This window comes from Protopterus annectens, chromosome 1.part0 (assembly GCF_019279795.1).
Source record: "Protopterus annectens isolate FY-2018-M chromosome 1.part0, PAN1.0, whole genome shotgun sequence".
NCBI lineage: Eukaryota > Metazoa > Chordata > Ceratodontiformes > Protopteridae > Protopterus > Protopterus annectens.
Window position 1 is genome coordinate 1,050,659,679 of NC_056725.1, and position 21,548 is coordinate 1,050,681,226.

Here is a 21,548-nt window from a genome sequence, read left to right on the forward strand (position 1 = left end):
ACTGGGTGTGTACTACATGTGACAACAATCTCCTGTATTCTCCATATGTCTGGACTATGGGTTAGGGTTGCAAGACGGAAGCCTTTTCTTGCACAGAAAAACATCCAGGCCTGGCTAAACTTTTCAAAACAATACATCAAATCTCCCAAAAGCATTTGTGAAAATGTGTTATGGTCTGATGAGACCAAGGCTGAACCTTTTGGCACAATTCCAGCAGGTATGTTTGGTGCAAAAACAAAACTTTGCATCACCAAAAGAACACCATCCCTAGGGTAAAGCATGGTGATGGCATTATCATGCTTTAGGGTTGCTTTTCTTCAGCTGGAATTGGGGCTTTAGTCAAGGTGGACGGAATTATAAACAGCTCCAAATACCAGTCACTTTTGGTCTAAAACCTTCAGGCATCTGCTAGAAAGCTGAAGATGATGAGGAATTTCACCTTTCAACACAACAATGACCCAAAGCATACATCCAAATCAACAAAAGAATGGCTTCACCAGAATAAAATTAAAGCTTTGGAATGGCCCAGCCACAGTCCAGACCTAAATCCAATAGAAAATCTGTGGGGTAACCTGAAGAGGGCTGTGCACAAGAGATGCCTTGCAATCTGACAGATTTGGAGCGCTTTTGCATGGAAGAGTGGGCAAATATTGCCAATTCAAGATGTGCCATGCTGATAAGACTCCTATCCAAGAAGACTGAATGCTGTAATTAAATAAAAAGGTGCTTCAACAAAGTATTAGTTTAAAGGTGTGCCCACTTATGCAACCAGCTTTGTGTACTTTTTTTATATTTTTCCCCTAACAGATTTGTTTGTTTTTCAATTGAATTGTACAGGTGATAGGTCACATTAAAGGTAGGAAAAGTTTTGAAATGATTTATTGTGGTCTCATTTTTTTTTATCACAAAAACCTGGTATTTTAACAGGGGTGTGTATACTTTTTATATCCACTCTATAACCATACATCTCTGTTATTTAACTCTAAAGTTACCTGTGTAAGTGACAGTTATTAAGACCACGTTCACATTTATCCCAAGGCATCACACAAATAAGACTACTTTGTTCCACAAACTCCTTTATTTGTCAGACCCACAAATCACTTCCTTCTAAACGGTACATCAGTCCATAATGCCTGCAATATTTCATGCCCCCATGACCCTTGCTTGAAATCTTTTAGGGCCAACGTGACACATACTGTTTACCCTGCTAGCTATGTTACCAGTGGCACATGTCTAATCCTTATGCTGACTACCCAGCATGCCTTTCCAGTTTTCATTTTAACTGCATGCAATTCAAAACTGCAATCAACTCCTGCATCATGAACTCTCTTCATATTACTAATATGAGAACTACTGAACAGGAAAACATGACAAATAGAGAAAAAGTGCAAGAAATAAGCAAAACATCAGTAGCTTAAAAAGATCAGCCACACGTGTGCATGTGGCAGTGTTTTAAAGCATCCCTGCAAAACAAGCCTGAAATTCTGGAAATCCTGGCTAGGATACTTTTCCAGTAGTAAACTGGTTGTGGGCACATGCATGAGCAGAAAAGTTGGTGAGAGTTACAACAATGCAACAAAGTCAAAATAACCATGTATGCCCCTACCTCATACTCTGTGGTGTAAGAAGAATAAACTGACGGTATCGCTGTGACTCTGCCACTCTCAGCATCATGTCCATAGAAATTCTTCGATTGACCATGTCCTGTGCAAAGAAAAGAAAAAGACAATATGCATCTCAGTTCATAGAAATATGAATGATGAAGGGAAACTACTACATGAGCATTTAATATGCCCATTTTCCTCCCACATACATAAGATGTAATTGGAACTAATCCAAAGACTAATCCTCTCCAACTCCTACCAACATTTTATGTCTACCCATCTACCCAATGTATTGAAGTTTCTCATTGTTTTTGGAAATTCAAATTTCACAGACTGTTCAAGATAACTGTTACACATATCTCTCAACCTGGAAACATCAAAATTCTGGACAAAGGCCCATGAAAAGTAGGTACAACTGGCCAAAAATCTGTAAGCTGATTAACATAAAATGTGCTTGCATAATCAGGTAATGCCCCCCCCCCCCAACTCCGGTGGAATTGTGGGATACCAGCATTCAAAGGCAAATTGAATAACAGCCAAAATATTACACACTTCATGGGGAAACAGCAGTTTTAAGAGTCATTTACAAAGAATAATAAAGATGCTACCTGTAGTAATCGAATACAAAACATGTTTTTCTATATTATACGTTTTGTTGATCAAAAAAGTCCCTCTTTTCTAGGCACGTTTTGTGTGCGTGCACGCGCGGTGGGGGTAAATGGTCAATATCCTAATTTCATTAGTAAAATGCATTTCTGAGCTTCTAGATGCTGTAACTGACAGTATAAAATGTATCTACAGCTAAACATCTACCACAGTGTAAGAAAAGGGAAAATAACATATTTGCATTGTTGTGAGTGTATTTACTTATTTGAATTTCATCAGAAAAGAATGAGTACCCACAAATTCATGCCTGGTATTAGTGCGAGTAGGTTTTCTGTCACCTTCAAGCTATCTCACTCACAGCATACCCATTTTTCTGAAAATCAGTTTCTCCTAAATCTTTCCCCACTACAGTCGTACAAACTATTACATGCCTGGTTTTTTTCCACACGGTTTTTGCACAGCAACAATTTTTTATCTTGTTGTACCCTTTTCCCCACATTCTGCACAATATTGTTTTCCATTGTTTTAGCACTCAGCCAGTAAATGAGAAAATTCTCAAGAAAATAATTCAGGCTGATTTCAAAATATAAGCATTCATCACTAATAATAACATCTGATAGATGGCATAAAAATCAATCTTTAAACCTTAGTGTAAGCCAAGTCTCCCATATCCCTGTTCTTTATATCACAGCCATTAATATATTTTTCCTTCAGCCAAGTCTCCCATACCCCTGTCCTTTATATCACAATCATTAATATATTTTTCCTTCAAGTACTATATCACATTTTCTTTTTAAATATATTTCAATATCATGTCTCTGAATATTATCAGTTCTAAACTGTAAAATCTGTTTTTAGGTTGCATACTTATGTCAATAATTATGAAGGAACTCTATAGTGCTAAGTCACTTTTTTGATCACATTCAGTCACAAAACAGGCAGCTAATAGAAACATTCAGGTTTTGCATCTAAAATGTTTAATTTACTATATGAATTACTGCTACATTTGAGACACTTTGAAACCTAATGGTTTTACAAATGCATTCCAAGCAATCTAACTGTTAAAATAAACATTCTGCCCCACTCTTATATTTGATATTTTTTTTTATCAAGGTCTTCTCTTTTTGCAGTACCAGTATCACTCACTGCTGCTGCATATGTAGGCAGCTTCCTTGTCCATAGGTGTGTTCTAAGCTAATGGCCCTGGAACCTTTACAAGCCTAGCCCATAGGATTACCCTGGCATCGTGCCAACCAACATTAGTTTCCAGTGCCTCTGTCAAGTAGAGCCACTGGAGTGATACCCACCAGGGAGGTCGTCTCCTAGAAGAGGAAAGGATAACTAATACACATAGTAAAGTACAATTTCCCTTAAGTGCACACAGAGATCACAGTCAGTCTGGGGTTGGTTGCTCCCTTGCTCACCAGGTCCCCAATAAGACTCCCCACTGGCACAGCTATAGGGTCCAGGTCTCAGTCTAACCGGGCAAGCTAAAACCTCCAGTACCCTCTCTGTCCAACCAGTGCTTTGTGTCCCTGCCAAGTAGCTGACACAACACACACACACTTTGTGATAAGTATTGATACAACTTCACAGACACTCCTGGGAAAGGCTGACACAGATTCTCCAACTGTGCCCCTTTACCCAGACTACACGGTAGTAATTAAATTACTATCAACTACTAAAAGGCCCTTAAAAGGGTGTCAAATCATTACTATGCAATATTATTATCCAATGGTAGTACGACCAGCAGTCAAGGCTACTTTAGAGTGGCCTAGTACAATAACCTCTATAAATATGCAATGTACTCTAGAGCTTATCTCTACACAAAACAGCCACAGGTAGAAGGTTTTAAAAATATTTAATAATAAATCATTTAAACACAAGACAAAACAACTACACCACAGAGATATCTAAGAGTTCAGAGATCACACAGAAACTTAAAATATTACAGTAGGACAGGTCTGATTTCAAAGAAAAATACCTAATTAATCTTTACTAGCTTTAACTATTCCTACAAGAAATCACAGTGCTAGAACTTGCATGTGAGCACAAGGCAGAGTGCTGATAAGTGGATATCCAAGATCAAAATGTTCCCAGTCTCTTGTGAGAAATAGTATTTAAAACATTACTAACAAACATGTCTCTAAGGCCCTCCCCAAATTACATCATTTGTGACACTTAGATTTTCCCAGTATTCATATTGTATCATCTTAACACCTGGTCTGAGTTCTCAGGCCACAAACTGCATTATTTAGCAATCTAACACCTACTCAGGAACTTACAACAACAATACAAGGCATTTCACATATACAGTCTAGCAGAAACTAGAGCAATAAAGCACCTTCCACATCTAAATTCTGGTCATACAATTTAGCCTTAAAACAATGGGCATGAAACCTTCATCCAGCTGCACTGGAGCCGAATTGTAAAACATTAAAGAGATTCATAAGATCTTATAGGTTCATAGGTAGATACTAGGCTATCTGCCCAAGGGCATTTTTAAGCCTAGCCAGAGTGTGTCGGCTTTTGCCACCCCACTGATTAATTAACTGAGCCTCTGTCAAGCAGAGCCAATGAAGTGATCCCAGGGGTGTATTTTCTGTTACCCATCCACTCGTCAAGGCTTCTCTTGAAGAGTGTTAGTGAGGGGCTCTGCCTAATATAGTTAGGAATTTTGTTCCAAAGCATGGGGAGTCTCTGTGACAGGAATCTATCCCTCCAGTATGTTCTATTTATTGTTGTGGCGAGGTTTAGCTCACTAGAGCGTGTGGCTCACAGTGACTTGGATTTCTTTAGGTGGAGCATGTCCATCAATTCTGCGTTGGACATGGCTTTGTAAGTCAGGCAGAGATCACCTCTGAGTAAGCGATATGCCACTGAGTACAGCTGGAGTTTTTTCAGTCGGGAGCATAGGACATGTGTTTGAGGCCAGTAATCCTCTTGGTGAGGTGCTTTTGTGGTCTTGAGAGCTGTTGGAAGTGTCTTGTGAGGTACATCCCAAATGGGGCATTGTACTCTATGATGGGTCTGATGAGTGACGAGTAGAGGGGCACTATAACCTCTTTATTTCTAGATGCGAACCCCTTAGTAATTAGATGGGCCACATAGAAGGATTTCCTAACTACTTTGGCAATATGATTGTCAAAGGAGAGATTACTATCTACCTGGGTCCCCAGATCTCTTATTACCTCTTCTGTATTAAGGGGGCTGGCGTCTATGTGGTAATTTGTGGGTGTTTTGTTTTTCCCAAACGGGACGACTATGAATTTTTTGGCATTTGGCTTGAGGCCCATGACTTTGACACCAGGTGTCAGTCTCAGTAAGGCCTTCTTGAAGGATGTCTGTGTCAGCCGGAGAGTCAATTATGACTCCCAGTTTGCAGTCATCGGCGAACCTTGTTAGCCATAGTCCTCCTGTGTTTGCCTGTACTTCTGAGAAATATATGCCGAACAGTAGGGGTCCCAGAACTGCACCTTGCGGGACACCACTTGTGACTGGTTTAGAGTCGGACCTGGACCCTGCTATTCTTACCGTGTGAGTTCTGTCTGTAAGCCAGTTGGCAACCCATCTTGTAACGTAGGGGTTTATGTTCAGGCTGGTGAGTTTTTCTACAATACCCGAGTGAGGAATGGTGTTGAACGCCTTGCCGAGATCAAGGTAGGCTGTGTGAACCACCTTTCCCTCGTCTATGGCCTTGGTGACTGTCTCGAAGAAGTCACCCAGGTTTAGTAGGCATGATCTGCCCTTAACAAAGCCGAACTGGTCGGGTCAAGTGTTTGGAGGTTCCCAATGTCTTTGTTAATGAGTTCCATGATGATGCGCTCCATAGCCTTGCAGACCAGGCTAGTCAGGCTACCATTGTGGAGGGGAATAACCGTTGCTGTGTGCCATTCTATGGGCACGTAGCCTGTGGAGAGGCTGAGGTTGAACAGCGTGTTTAGGTGGGGGGTTATTTCGTTCTGTAGTTCGTGCAAGACACAGCCTGGGACACAAGTTGGCCCCAGTGATGCTGTGTTTTTGGCTTTTGAAAGGGCCGTTTTCACCTGTGCTTCTGTAATTTCTGGGACACAACACTTTTCCGGTACTGTTGTGGGCCCTTTTGAAGGTGAGAGGGAAGTGAAGTTTGCACTGAATCTGTCTGCCAGGATGTTGGCAATATCAGTAGGTTCAGTATATTTTGTGCTATTTTGCACTAGCTCAGAGCATATCTGTGAGTTCCCACTTAGATTATTGACATAGCTAAAGAAGGCTTTGTGGTTATCTTTCAAATCCTTGGCTATTTTTCTTTTGAAGTTAGCCTTGGATGATTTTATGAGGGACCTTAGTTTCTTATTGATACTGATCAGGGATGTCTTTCCTTCTTGGGATTTGCTTTTTTTCTGAACTAGTTTCCTTCTTCTATTGTATAACCTGTTTATGGCAGGGGTCCACCAGACTGGTTTCCTTCTCTTAGAGGAGTGAGTCTTGGTCTTGCTAGGGATGGCACGATCCATGCATTCTTGTAGGTGTTCATAGAGTGCAAATGTAAAGGATTCTGCATCTTAGGCAGTGTTATCCTTTAGTGTGGGGGCTGTGAAACTTACCACCTCTGCCTTAGGTAAGGTGAAGTTTGCTTTAGAAAAGTTTTTCACTGTGATTTCCTTGGTTGGGGGTGGTGGTGGGGTGTGGACATCCAGGGTGATAAGTTTATGGTCTGATCTAATCAGTGATGGGTTGACCTCCGGTACAGAACACCTGTCACCCATGTTGGTGATGACCAGGTCCAATATGATGTGGCCTCTGGTACAGGAGTTTACCAGCTGATCCAGGGCATTTGAGTTGATAAATTCCAGGAAGCGCTGAGCCTGGGAGTTTGTACTCAAGTAGTTTTCCCAGTCAATAGTAGGGTAATTGAAATCGCCCAATATCAGGGTGTTCGGTAGGACCTTCATGTTTTCCAGTGTCTCCAGAAAGGTGGAGTGGTGGTCCAGGGTCATGGAGGGTGATCTGTAGCAGGTCACAATTTGCATTACAGATTTGCCCGATGTTAGTTGTACATGGATGATCTCAGAGGTATCATGCTGCGCCACTAACCTGGAGGTGTGACTATCCTTGATGAATATGGATACACCCCCTGCTTTTGTGTTTCGGTCCGTGTTCTGTGGCCGAAATGTGTGGTATGAGTTGTAGCCTAGTAGTGCTGGAGTGCTCTCTGGAGCCTTGAACCAGGTTTCAGTTACTGCACAGATGCCGACGTTCTCCATACTTAGGAGTGCTTCGAGCGCATGCATTTTGAGATTTAAACTCCTGGTGTTGAGTAGCATAACCCTCATTTTTTTACTTGTGCTGTTTACGGTGGTGGGTTTGAATTTTGAGCCTTGCCTAAAAAAGGCACTATGGGGGCAGCAAGAGCCTTGGCCAGTATTCGAAAGCCAAGGGGTGACAGGTGCAAGCCGCCTCTTGTGAAGCAACGCAGCTTGTCGAGCATGTCATCCCAGGCTGACAGACACTGGATCCCCTTTGAATGACACCAGAAGCTTAGCCAATTGTTGAAATTGATAATTTTTTCTTTATACTGAGGTATCATTCTTGGTGAGGGCAGGATGCCACTCAGGGTCATACCCGCCTGGGCTACATGATCAGAGAGCTCTTCCATGTCTCTTTTTCATGTAGTCCAGGGAGGTACATCTCAGGTCATTCACATCAACATGAACAATGACAGAGTCATATTTGTACTTGTTTACTAAGTGCTTGCGTTATGTGGCGGATTCTGGCTCCCGATAGGCAGCTAACAGTAACCTTCTCCTTGCCCAGCCTAGTGAGTAAGGCATCAGTGTGCCTGACTATTGAGTCACCTATTACTAGTGTGTTAGGTATGTTATTTCGCCTTAACGGCTGTGATTGTGTGGCACACTGATTTTGTGTTTTATGTGTTGTCTGGTTTGTGATGGGAGGTGCAGGTTTTGTGGGTGTCTGCTTTGGAGCTCTCTGATGCTTTTGCAGGTTTTGATTTAGAGCCTCCGAGTATGATTTTGTGTATTTATATGTATTTTTTGCCAGTGCTGGTTTAGTAGGTCTATGTGAGGCTGGAGGCATGGTGCAAGTGTTAACCTTCTCCTCATGACTGCCTGTTCCAGTCTTGGGTGGAGAGACCTTAGCCTCCAGTTTGGCTGTATAACTGCATTTCTCGCATATGTTAATGTTTTGTGCGTAGGAGGAGAGGGCTGTCTGTGTACATGAGGCAGTTGTAACATTGCCTCAGGATACTCAGATTCACCAGCTGGACTGGAGAGTACACCTGAAGTTGTCCTTTGGTCATGCCTGAATAGTAGGGTGAGCTGCTTAGTCGCTTGGTTGGTGAGGGGTGGATAAAGAGCTTTGCCCTGCTGGGCAGTCAAGTGTCGGGGTATATTAGTGCTTGCTATTAGATCTGAGCAAGTGCTGGACTGTAGGATGCTTTTTGAGTGCTTAGGTTGAGAGTTAGACTAGTTTCAAGTGAAAAACTAAAGAGGAGACTTAGTGGGATAATTTAATCCTAGCTAACCAGTGCTGCCCGGCATACAAAACCGTGCAAACACGGTTTTTAAATTACTAACTTCTGGGCTGGAACCACTCCTCCAGGGACAGACGGCTGCTCAAAGTTTCCCCCTCTCACAGGTGAACAGACAAACTTCCCAATATCCAAGTAAGGTATGGGCAACTCAGAAACTTGTAACACAGCGCTAAATTCAGCACTAGCCTGAAAACTGGACTATACTAGCTTAGAAAGGCAGGAAACAAGAAAATTTATTTATTTTGAAAAGATAAGGCAAAAACAGTAAAAAGTACACTTAAAACAACTTTAAACGACTACAAGCGATCAGAAAAGGCTATCGCAGTTTAGTGTGTAGCCTACAACAGTTAAACAAAAAACTTTTTAAAAGTGCAGGCAGTCAAATAAGTACAATATGTGAAAAAAGCTTTTAAATCAAAATAAGTGCTGGAAAAATCAGTACAGTACAGCAAGAAAATACAGAAAACTGATACTCAATTACTCCAAAGTCTCTCTTTTAAGCTAGAAATCAGTTTAAGGCTTTCTAGTGCTTTCCAGTAGGTTAGTTACAGGAAAGATGAGAAACAAGCGCAGATGTGGGAGATCTTTTCAACTTAAAAAGACACATTTGAAATACTTGGCTTGGTTTTCCTTACAGCAGATGGCAATGTTGCAACAATCTTGAAGTTCACATTTTACAGTGCTTTCTTACATTTAAAAACACAAGCCTGTATTTTACATTTATTTATACAGTTGATAGAATTATGTATCAAATTCTATTTGACTAGGCTGGCAGCCTTCGCCCATCTCTCCCCAAAAGTCACACCATCCACTCATCAAGATTTCTTTTGAAGAAGGCCAGTGAGGTGCTTTGTTTGACATGTATAGGAAGTCTATTCCATAACATGGGCAGTCTCTGGGTTATGAACCTGTCACTCCAGCATGTTCTGTTGATTGTGGTAATAAGGTTGAGGTCTTTGGAACGTGTGGTGTGGAGGGATTTCTTTAGATTTAGCAGTTCGAACACACTGCTAAAAAGTTGGAGTTTTGTAAGTCTGTCTATATAGGACAACTGTTTAAGGCCTGGGATCATCTTTGTAAGTTACTTTTGCGGCCTCTCCAGTTGTTGCAGGTGTCTAGTGAGGTAAATGCCAAATGGGGCATTGTAATCAATTGGCCTAATGAGGGAGGAGTAGAGGGAGACAATGACCTCTTTCTTCCTGGATGCAAAACCCTTAGTAATGAGATGTGCCACATAGAAGGACTTTCTGACCAGACTGGCAATGTGGTGGTCAAAAGAGAAGTTGCTGTCAACCTGTGTTCCCAGATCTCTTATAATGCCTTCTCTGTTCAGTGGCCTACCACTGATGTGGTAATTCTTGGGAACAGAGTTTTTCCCAAAGGGGATGACGACACATTTTTTGGCACTGAGCTAAAGGCCAGGGATCTGACAACAGTCGTTGGTCTCAGTGAGGCCTTTCTGCAGAATGTCAACATCACTTGGGGAGTTAATAATAGCTCCCAACTTGCAACTGTCTGCAAACTTTGTCAGCCAGAGTCCCTTCATGTTGGCCTGGACTTCAGAGAAGTAGATACCAAACAGGAGAGACCTAGGACCGAAATCTGTGGGACTCCACTCGTGACTGGTTGGCAGTCTGACTTGGAGTCAGCTACTTTCACACAGTGGGTTCGGTGAGCCAGTTTGCAACTCACCTTAGTGACATAGGGGTTGATGCCTAGCTTAGTGAGTTTTTCTATGATTCCTGAGTGGGGAATGGTATCAAAGGCCTTGGCCAGATCAAGGTAGGCTGTATGAACCACCTTTCCCTCATCCACAGCTCTGGTGACTGACTCAAACAAGTAGACCAGGTTGAGCAGGCATGATCTACCCTTCACAAAACCAAACTGTGTGGGATCCACAGTTTGGAGATTCCCTATATCCTTGTTTATTAGGTCCATGATGATGCGCTCTATAGCTTTGCATATCAAGACTCGTCAGGCTAATGGGGCGATAGTTCCCAGGGTCTGTAGTCGCTCCTCCTTTGTGGAGAGGGATGACTGTAGCAGTGCACCATTCGGACAAAACCTGAGGTGAGGCTGTGATTGAAAATGGCACACAGCTGTGGTGCCAGTTCACTCTGTATTTCATGTAGAACACTCTCTCTCACTTCTGATGCTCGAAAAACTTAAATATCAAATTTCAGTATCTCGAGACTGGAACAGCGAAAGTGCAGGTTTGTCAAAACTGCATTTTTGTCGAATCTGAGATTGTCGAATGTGTGGTAAGCATTTCCCAGTGTGTGTGTATATAGTGTTCTGTGTCTTTTAAGACACAGTGGTGTGTGAGTGTTGAAGATGGTGGTCAGTGTGCAGTTATGTTTGGAGATGCAGGTAAGTGTGCAGTAGTTAAGGATTTAGGGTAGGGATGTGTTTTTGTTATATTTTTGGATGTTCTAGGTGCAGTTTAGGCCAGGTGGGTGAGGGGTGTGTGTGTGTGTGTGTGTGTGTACAGGTGTTGAGTGTGGTAGCTGTTTTACATGTGTGGTGTGTGTATAATGTCAGTGTAGGGCTCATAGAGGTAGGTGTGTGTCTGTTGTGTTAGTACGACCTGAGAGTTGGTATATATATAAGTAGGGAGGGTGTGGAGGGTGCAGGGGGGCTTGCCCCCCTGCTTAAATGTGGAGTAGTGTGTCTTATTTAATTTTTTATGTTTTTTGTTTTGTGTATTTTTATGTCGGGGAGGGTTCGGTGTTTTGAGTATCCGTATTTTGGGATTCGGTGGTTGTGGAGTTTCGTTCTTCCGGTCTCAAGATACTGAAATTCGATATTTCAGTATTTTGAGCATCAGAAGTGAATCCATACATACACACACACAGACACACACACACATATATATATATATATATATATATATATGCGCAAACATGAATTACATGAATATGTATAGATGTATTGGTCAGACCCGGTCTGCGATACGAGATACTAGGAAGAGTTGAGGAATTATGGGTCAGGGAGAGACAGAGCCCTTGATCTGTAAACTTCAAAAATGGTGCTAAAGTCGGATCTGACAACCCAAAGGTTGAATCAGATAAAAACAGACACCATCGGATCATTCCGTTATCGAATTTTAATTACATTGCCTGGATGGTAGCAAATAATAAATTTGAAAATCAACCAGAAAAGAAGTAGAAAAAAAAACAGTTCAAGTTACAGCAGGATCTTGCACTTGTTTAGCAAAACAGCAGTTCAAGCTACATAACCTACAGCTTTAGTACAGAAGATTCAGACAGCCTATTGTTTTTTTGTTGAGTGTTGCTTTTAGATATAATTACCATGGCCCAGTGCATTTGGATGCATTCTTGGTCTGTGCTTAGACACTTTGGACTAGGAAGAAGTGGTTTTATTTATTTATTGTTTATTTTACATTTGTTTACCGGGAAAGTCTGACTGGACACAGGTCCTTTTTCAGTAGAGGCCCAGGGAGAAAAGCTCCACATACAACAAAAATTAAGAGCAAATTACATATACTGACAAATTCTTTAAAATCTGTTACAAACGTTGACAATTTCATTTGGAAACTCCTTTATGGCAGACAAGTTGGTGAAGATCACTTAAGATTACATTAAAACTCTGTAAATAAGTTCAGGAGTATAAAGCCTTGTCCTGGGGGAAGTCATAAATTTGTTAGGCCTCCGAGGGACAGATTCCATGGTATCCGGGGACACCCATGCCTTTCGAGAGATGAGTTCCATCAGCTCATCAAAAGGAGGAGACACCCAAGAGGTGGAGGGTTGAGACCCGAAAGCCTTCAGGAGAACTGACTCATCATCAGTAGGGTTAATGGGCTTCCAGCCACCCCTGTTTGAGAATTTCCAAGACATCAGCATAGGGGGACCGTGGGGACCCTTCTGACTCATCCAAGTCAGTATCCGTCACGTCAGATACTGACTCATCTAAGTCAGTATCTGACGTGATGGATTCCTGCGAGAAGTCCAGATGCTTTCTCTTGCAAAGTTACTTTCTGGGAACCTCCTCAGTGGGAGCTTCTGATGAGGTCTCGGAAGAGCAGGGCTCACCCAATGAGGTGACCTGAGGCTCTGGGTCTCTACGCTTTTGAAAGACCAGTGAAGCAGAGGTAGACACAGGTGCTTTGGGGGAGGAGGTTACCAGTTCTGATGATGTGGGAGCCCAAGGGGACAATACTCTCCTCATAGCATCAAAAGCCCCCCCGGCTCCGATGAGAGGAAACCCCTGGATCCGAAGAAACAGGTGATTTCCCCAGCACCGAAGCACTGGGATCTGAGCCCGAGGTAGGAGCCGAGCTCAGCCGCGCCAAAGCCCCGAGAGGTTGGTTCGACTATCCTCCCCGGAGCCAGCTGGCAAGTGTCGACTCCTATACGCCACAGTCGGCACTGTGGAAGTCAGAGTAGTGGGAAAAGACAGGCGGATCCACGATCATCAGCTCAAAACACTCCGGCTCTAAAACCATGAGTCGGATCGAAGGGGGAACAGAAGCAATGGACTGGGTCTCAGTCTGGCCAAAAGCACCAAGGGTCAGCGCCAACAAAATCTTAGTTCGTGCCGGTGTCTGCAGAAGCCTCTGCACCACACGATCGCCAGAACTGGGGACCAGCTCCTACCAAGAAGCACAACCGTCATCTCCAAAAAGAACAGTTGTGTACACTTACCATAAATGTAGATGTTCGAGTGTATTCACTGTTGCAGTCATCACATTTAGGTTATCTGCTTGCAAGTAGCCCTCAGTCGGTCTAATTATCAAAGTCTTGGGTCCTGCGTCGGTTGCTGTCTCATCTTCCATGACATCAGGTAGTCAGGGATATAAAGCATGCAGCCAATGCCATTTTATCAGTTTTTCTTGCCCCAGATGTCAGGTGCCCCCATAATGGGAAGCAATTATATACAAGGTTACACCTCCAACAAAAAGCAAATACATCAGAAAGCTTTAAGCATAGTAAACAAGAACAGAGGTATAGTCAATAGAAGTCAGGGGGCTGGAGGGAGGGTAACCAGGACTGCAACAGTGAATACACTCGAACATCTAAATTTATGGTTAAGTGTACACAACTGTACTATGTTCTTCGTGTTTCACTGTTGCAGTCATCATATTTGGGTAGACTCCCAAAGCTAAGGATGGGAGGAGGCAATTATATAGCATTAGTACCAGCTATAATGGCCTGCAAGATTGCAGTGGCAAAGCCAGCTCTGGATTTAGAAAAAATTGGCAAGTGGTAATGCTTGGTGAAGGTATGTACAGAACTCCAGGTAGTAGCTTCTAGGATGTCCCTTGGTAGGGACACCTCTGAGAAAGGCTGTAGAGGTAGATGCAGCCCTGGTGGAATGAGGTCTTATCCCCTGTAGGGTAGGTTTTCCATGGTGCTTATAGCAGAAATGAATGCAATGGCCTACCCACTTAGAAATGGTTTGCTTAGAAATGGTCTTCCCCTCTGCCCCCGTGGCAAATGCAACCAGCAGCTGTTCAGATTTCCTGAGAGGTTTAGTCCTGTCCAAGTAAAATCTAAGTTGTCTGTGCATGTCCAAGGAGTGCAGTATTCATTACCCTTTGTTCTGTAGATTAGAAAAGAAGGTTGGCAAATGAATGGACTGATTAAGGGCCACACTGGATACCACCTTGGGCATAAAGAAAGGATTGGTCCTGAGGGACACCCTGTCTGCATGAAAGATAATGAAAGGCTCCACTGCCATGAGGGCCTGTAAATCAGACACTCTTCTTGCTGAAGTGATGGCCAGAAGGAAGGCCGTTTTCCAAGAAAGGAATTTCAACTCTGCATTTGCAGCTGACTCAAAGAGAGGCAGAGTGAGCTTTTCCAATACAAAGTTAAGGTCCCAGGCTGGAGTAGGGGCTCTCCTGGGTGGTCTTAGGTTTTTGGCCCCTCTGAGGAATTGCTTCAGTAGTGGATGAAAGAAAAGGGGTGGCTCTGTATTATAATGTGCTGAAATGGCCGAGGCATGAATTTTGATGAAAGAAAAGGAAAGGCCCTTGTGAAGCATCTCCGTTAAGTATTGAAGAATATGAGGTAAATTTGGCAATGTTGTGCCCATCTCCTGAGTTTGGTTCCAGGAACAGAATCTTTTCCATTTTTCGGCATAGGATTTTCTAGTACTAGGCCTCCTTGCCTCCAGAATGACATCCATCACTTGCTTACTGGGGGATGGTAACGGAGAGATCAGGTAATTAAGCCAGGCTGCAAGGTTCAGAGTTTGAAGCTGTGGGTGCAGAATCTGGACCTCCTGCTGGGGCAGGGGTCTGAGGCAGGTGCCATGGTTCCAGCAGTGACACACTGCGCAAGTGGGGGTACCCAGTGTTGGCATGGCCAGTCAGGTGCAATCAGAATGGTCCTTGGTTTGTCCTGTTTGATCTTTAGTAGCACTTTACTGAGGAGAGGAGAGGCATAGGGGGAAAGGTATAAACTGATAGGTTTTTCCAGGTGAAGGACAGGGCATCCACTTTCCAAGCTTGTCTGTGGGGAGTCCTTGTGCAGAATGTGTCCAACTGGTAGTTTTGAGGGGAGGGAAACAGGGCTATCTCTGGGCTCCCCCATTTGTTTCTCAACAAGTTGAATATCTCTGGTTCCAGTTTCCACTCATGTGGGTCCATGAGATTTCTGCTTAGGTCATCTGCCAATGTATTTACCTTGCCTGGCAGGAATTGAACTTGTAGTTGCCCATGGTAGCTCAAGACTGTGTTCCACAGAACCATGGCTAGTCTGCAGAGAGGGTATGACTGGGTTCCCCCTTGCTTGTTTATATACCACATAACCGTGGTGTTGCTCGGCTTTACCAATAATTGTCTTGGAAGAATGTGGTCCTTGAAGGCTGTCAGATCATTCTGTATAGCTAACATTTCTTTTTGATTGATATGCAGGTGCATTTGACTCGGGTTCCATTTGCCCCGAATGCACCGCCCTGCCAAGTGAGCCCCCCCCATGCATAGTCTGATGCGTCTGTTAGGGTTTGGGCGGCAGGGGGTAGAGTTTAGGTGGCAGACCTCTGCTCACCAAAGGAACTCTATCTTTAGACAAGGTATGATAGGAATCATTGATTCTAGGTCCTGAGAATGTTGACACCACTTTTTAGATACCACTGTAGTTTCCTCATATGCAGGCTTGCCTATGGAATTAGTAGAATGCAAGAGGCCATGAACCCCAGGGCTTGCAGTATTTTCCTTGCAGATAGCTGGGTTTTTGTGGCTAGTAGTTTGAAGTAGGCTGTCAAATGAACTTGTTTCTCTGGCATGATGTAGGCCATCTGGGAAGTTGTATTCAAACTTGCTCCCAGGAATACAATTTTTTTGGCAGGGTACTAGACGTGATTTCCTTTCGTTTATAGTGTACCCCAGAGACTTTAGCAATTTCTTTACAAATGCCAAATTATTTAATAGTATGTCCTGGCTTTCTGCCTGAATTAGACAATCGTCCAGGTATGGGTATATTTGGATATTTCTTTGCCTGCAAAATGCAATGACTGGAGCTAGGCACTTTGTGAATACCCTGGGTGCAGTAGACAAGTCAAAGGGCAATGCAGAGAACTGATAGTGCACGTAGCCTGCTCTGAAGCGTAGGCATCTTCTGCAAGATTCCCTTATTGGGATGTGCAGGTAGGCTTCCTTTAAATCCAGTGTTGCCAAACAGGCATTTTTCCCAGCATGGGAAGCAGCTGATGTAGAGTTAGCATTTTGAATTTTGGGATTTCCAAAAAAAGTGTTTAGGATAGGCAGGTCCAGGATAGGATGCCAGGAATGGTCTTTTCTGGGTACCAGAAAAAGTCGAGTAGAAACCTTGCCCCCATTCTTCTTGTAGGACAGGTTGAATAGCCCTGATGCTTAGAAGAGAGAGAACTTGCTTTTGAGCCTCTGCCCACTGGTTTGGGGGTAGGTCTGGCCAACCGTTTGGGGATGGTAAGGAGTGGAAGTGGAATTTGTATATTGGGAAACTATAGTTAAAACCCATTTGTCTTGGGTAATGATTTCCCAGCTTTTTGCATGCAGGACAATCTTTCCCCCTAAAGGAACAGTCAGATGAGCAGGGCTTGGAAGGTTTAAAGTTAAGTCATTGTGACAATTTACCATAGGGGAGTGTCTTACTATTCCCAGCTTTGGAAGTGTGAGCCCCCCACTGCTTAGGCCTGTGAGTACTTTGTGACTGAAGCCTGGGTGTTCTGCTGGTTCTGGGTTTGGACTGAGAAGGCCTGGAAGAAGCAGGAAAGGACCAGTTCTTAGAAGGCCAATGCCGACTAAATCTGGGAGGCTGTACTTGCAGGAAATCTTTAACAGTTTGCATAAATTTAGCTTTTTCCTCCATCTTTTTAAGTATTTCTTCTGCCTTGTTGCCAAACAGGCAGTCTTGGTTTAAGGGAGCATCCAGTAATTTAGCTTTAACATGATCTGGCAAAGACTGCTCCTTAAGCCAAGCATGCCTTCTAAGTACAGACCCAGTGACAGCAGCCCTGCAAGATGCCTCTAATGAATCAAAACCATATTGCAAAGTATGTTTTCCAACCTGTTCAGCAGAATGCATTAAATCCTGTAATTCTTTATTTTCAGCACAGTCAGGAATCAACATCATTTTCTGTTTAAGCAGTCCAATAATATGCTGCTGATACTTTAACATATGAAACTGGCAGTTTAAAGCCCTAATGGCCAAAGTTGCAGAAGTGTATACCTTCTTACCCCATCTATCCAGGGCCCTGGAATCTCTATCAGAGGGGGTAGGGTTTTTGGCAGTAGTAGCCTTAATGCCTTTGGGCCCCTGTAAAATGGTCTCATGATCCGCAGTAGGGTCCTTAAAGAGGAACTTGTGAGAGTCAGGTACCTGTAACAACTGTCAGGTTTCCTGGGAGCTGGAGGTAAAGTGTCAGGGGCCAGGCTAGATTCCGAGAAGGTATCATCTACAATGTCCAGTACAGGAGGGATAGCTAAAGGCCTGTGTTGAGGTAGGAGTAAGAATTCCCCAAGCCTCTTTTTGCAGTCAGAGTAATCCTGGCTTTCCCAGCGGAAATGCTCCCTAAGAGTATGCAAGGTTTCACCAAAAGAGAAATCCTCTGGAGAGGAAGCAGAGGGAATGGAGTCCTCTGCATCAGAATTCTCATAGGTAGGTAAGGGCAACTCCTGGTCATTAGAGAAAAAGTACAGTTTTGTACCTACCATAAATGTAGATGTTCGAAGATCCACATTGCTGCAGTCCTTACACTTGGGTAGTCCGCTGTCCTCGGTCGGCCCGAATATCAAAGTATAAGGCTGACGTCGGTCAAGGCGCATTTGACTGACATCAGGACGTCAGGGTACAAATGCGCATGACTGACGTCATATCCTCAGTCTTTTCTTGCCCCAGATGTCAGAAGACCCTAAAAATAAAGGTCAAAACCAAAAGACAGCAAACAAACAACCAACCATCCTAGCACTAAAAATATGTACAATATATACAATATACACCCTATTGACAACCCAACCCACACAACCACCTCTAACTACAGAGGGGAAGGAGGGAGGGTAAATTGGACTGCAGCAATGTGGATCTTCGAACATCTACATTTATGGTAGGTACAAAACTGTACTATGTTCTTCATCTCACATTGCTGCAGTCCTTACACTTGGGTAGAATCCCAAAGCAGAGGTAAGGGAGGATGGCCAAACTATAAGGAAGCAGGAGCTGCCAAAATGCCCTGCAAAACAGCAGTGGCAAAACCAGCCCTGGATTTAGAGTAAAGTGGTAGGTGATAATGCCTAGAGAAAGTATGCACTGAACTCCAAGTAGCTGCCTCCAAAATATCCTTAGTTGCCACCCCCCTCAAAAAAGCTGTCGAAGTGGCAGTAGCCCTAGTGAAATGAGGCCTAATCCCAGCTGGAATCTCCTTGCCATGATGGGAATAACAGAAAGCAATGCAAAACCCAATCCACTTAGAAATAGTTTGTTTTGACACAGGCTTGCCCTGAGAACTCAAAGCAAAAGAAACAAATAACTGCTGAGACTGCCTGAACCCTTTAGTTCTGTCCAAATAATATCGCAACTGCCTGTGTACATCTAAAGTGTGCAAAATCTTTTCCCCTTTATTTTGGGGATTTGCATAAAAAGTAGGCAAATGAATAGTTTGGTTTAAAGCCACACTAGAAACCACTTTAGGCATAAAGGAAGGATTAGTTCGTAAAGATACCCTATCCTTATGGAAAATTAAGAAAGGCTCAACCGCCATAAGGGCCTGCAACTCAGAAACCCTACTTGCAGAGGTAATAGCCAACAAAAAAGCAGTCTTCCATGATAAAAACTTTAATTCAGTAGTAGCTGCAGGCTCAAAAGGTTGTAGAGTGAGTTTCTCCAACACAAAATTGAGATCCCAAGCAGGAGTAGGAGCTCTTCGTGGGGTCTTATATTCTTTGCCCCTCTAAGAAATTGCTTGAACAAAGGATGAGAAAACAATGGTGGGTCACAATCATAGTGAGCCGAAATTGCTGCAGCATGAACCTTAATAGAAGAGAAGGACAAACCTTTGTCCAGTAACTCAGTAAGATATTGAACAGCCACACTTAAATTAGGCTCAGAAACATCAAAATCCTTTGCTGCACTCCAAAATAAAAATCTCTTCCATTTATCTGCGTACACTTTCCTTGTACTAGGCCTTCTAGCTTCCAAAATAACATTCAAAACTTGCTGTGGAAGTGGAGGCCCACTATGGTTCAAAACAGAATATGCCAGGCTGTTAGGTGCAGAGAGTGAAGCTTGACATTGAGCAAATGACTGTCCTCCTGAGACAACAGGTGTGGAATCGAAGGCAAAGGCCATGGAGGCTTCCGTACCAGGCTTCTCAGTAATGGGTACCAATGCTGTCGAGGCCAATCTGGAGCTATCAAAATCATCCTTGGCTTGTCTTGTCTGGCCTTCAGTAGTACCTTTGGGAGGAGAGGCAGAGGCGGAAAGGCATACACATGAAGATTGCTCCAATTGAAAGAAAGAGCATCCACTTTCCAAGCTGTGGGATGAAACCTTTTGTGCAAAACTTTGGCAGCTGGTGGTTTAGTGGAGAAGCGAACAGATCTATGTCTGGAGTTCCCCATGACACTGTCAATTTCTGAAATACATGAGGATCCAATTTCCACTCGTGGGGATCCATAATTTGTCTGCTCAACACATCTGCTAAGGAGTTCTGTGCTCCGGCAGAAACCTTGCCTGAAGATTTAGCTGTAAACTGAGAGCAGTCTCCCACAAAATCATTGCTTGCCTGCATAGAGGATAAGAATGTGTTCCGCCTTGCTTGTTGATGTACCACATGACAGTTGTGTTGTCTGTTAGAATCAACACCTGCCCTGGAAGAAGTAAATCCTTGAAAGCTATTAATGCAAACTGGACTGCTAACATCTCTTTCAAGTTGATATGTAGATGTTGTAGTCTGGCAGGCCACTTGTCTTGTATCCACTTTCCATTCAGATGAGCTCCCCAAGCTTTGTCTGAGGCATCTGTCGTTAGAATCTGACTCGCCTCTGGCCGGGTCACAGAGAGTCCCTTGTTTAGGTGACATTCCTGAGCCCACCACAACAATTCCTTTTGAATGCAAGGTATTATTTGAATGACAGTGTCCAAATCCTGGCAGTGCTGTGTCCATACATTTTTGAGATACCATTGTAGCTTCCTCATATGCAGTTTGGCATTGGGAAGCACCAGAATACAAGATGCCATGAACCCCAAGGCTTGAAGGACTGTCCTTGCAGTCAGCCTGGACTGATGAGACAACTGATGAAAGTAAAGGGAAAGATTCTTTTGTTTGTCCGGGGTCAAAAAGCCATCTGGGATGCTGTATTCAGTCTCACACCCAGAAAGCACATGTCCTGAGAGGGTACTAGACTGGACTTTATTTCGGTCACAGAATACCCCAGGCATCTTAGCACTGCTATCACATAATCCAAATGATGAAGAAGCTCGTCCCTTCCTTGAGCCAGAATCAGGCAATCGTCCAAATAAGGATAGATCTGTATTCCTTTTAACCTGAGGAAAGCTATCACTGGAGCCAGAACTTTCGTGAACACTCTGGGCAGTAGATAAGCCAAAGGGCAATGCAGAGAACTGATAATGAGAAGTCCCAGCTCGAAAACGCAGATACTTCCTGCAACTCAGTCTGATAGGAACATGAAGATAAGCCTCCTTGAGATCCAAAGTTACCATCCAATGATCTTTGCCCAGCAGAGGTAAAAGCTGCTGTAACGTCAACATTTTGAACTTGGGAATGTCCAGATAAGTGTTGAGGATAGATAAGTCCAAAATTGGTCTCCACGTGTTCCCTTTCTTTGGTACTAGGAACAGGCGAGAATAAAATCCTAGGCCCACTTCTGGCATAGGGACCGGCTGAATGGCCCCTATTTGGAGTAACAGAGAAATTTGCTTGTGAGCCTCTATTCTTTGTTGAGGAGGAACGTCTGGCATGCCTTTGAAAGGAGGCAAGGTATGGAAATAAAACCTGTAACCGTGGTGTATGATATCCAATACCCATCTGTCTTGGGTAATTAAACTCCAATTTTCTTTGAAAAGTGCCAACCTTCCTCCCAAAGGTGCTGCCAGACGAGAAGGCTCTGGCAGCTGAAAAGGTAGGTCATTGGGTCTGTTTACGAAAGGACTGACCCCTGCCCTCACCCGAAGACTGTGCAGGAGAACTCCCTGTTCTAGGCCTGAAAGAGCCCTGAGCTCTGCCCCTACCACGTCTAGATCTACCCCTAGACTGGGAATCATAAGAAGGATAAGTCCACCCCTTAGTAGGCCAATTTCTACTAAACTTTGGAGGCTGAACCTGCAAAAAATCTTTAA

General features: G+C 43.5%; 1 protein-coding gene across 1 annotated transcript in view; it reads right to left on the bottom strand.

The window, feature by feature from the left end:
* Positions 1–21,548, bottom strand: part of SMC6 (structural maintenance of chromosomes 6) — a 1,850,548-nt gene that overhangs the window by 31,206 nt on the left and 1,797,794 nt on the right. The window contains exon 26 of the mRNA XM_044068538.1: positions 1,607–1,704. Within this exon, the coding sequence (XP_043924473.1) occupies positions 1,607–1,704 (98 nt within the window). The remainder of the gene's footprint in view (positions 1–1,606; positions 1,705–21,548) is intronic.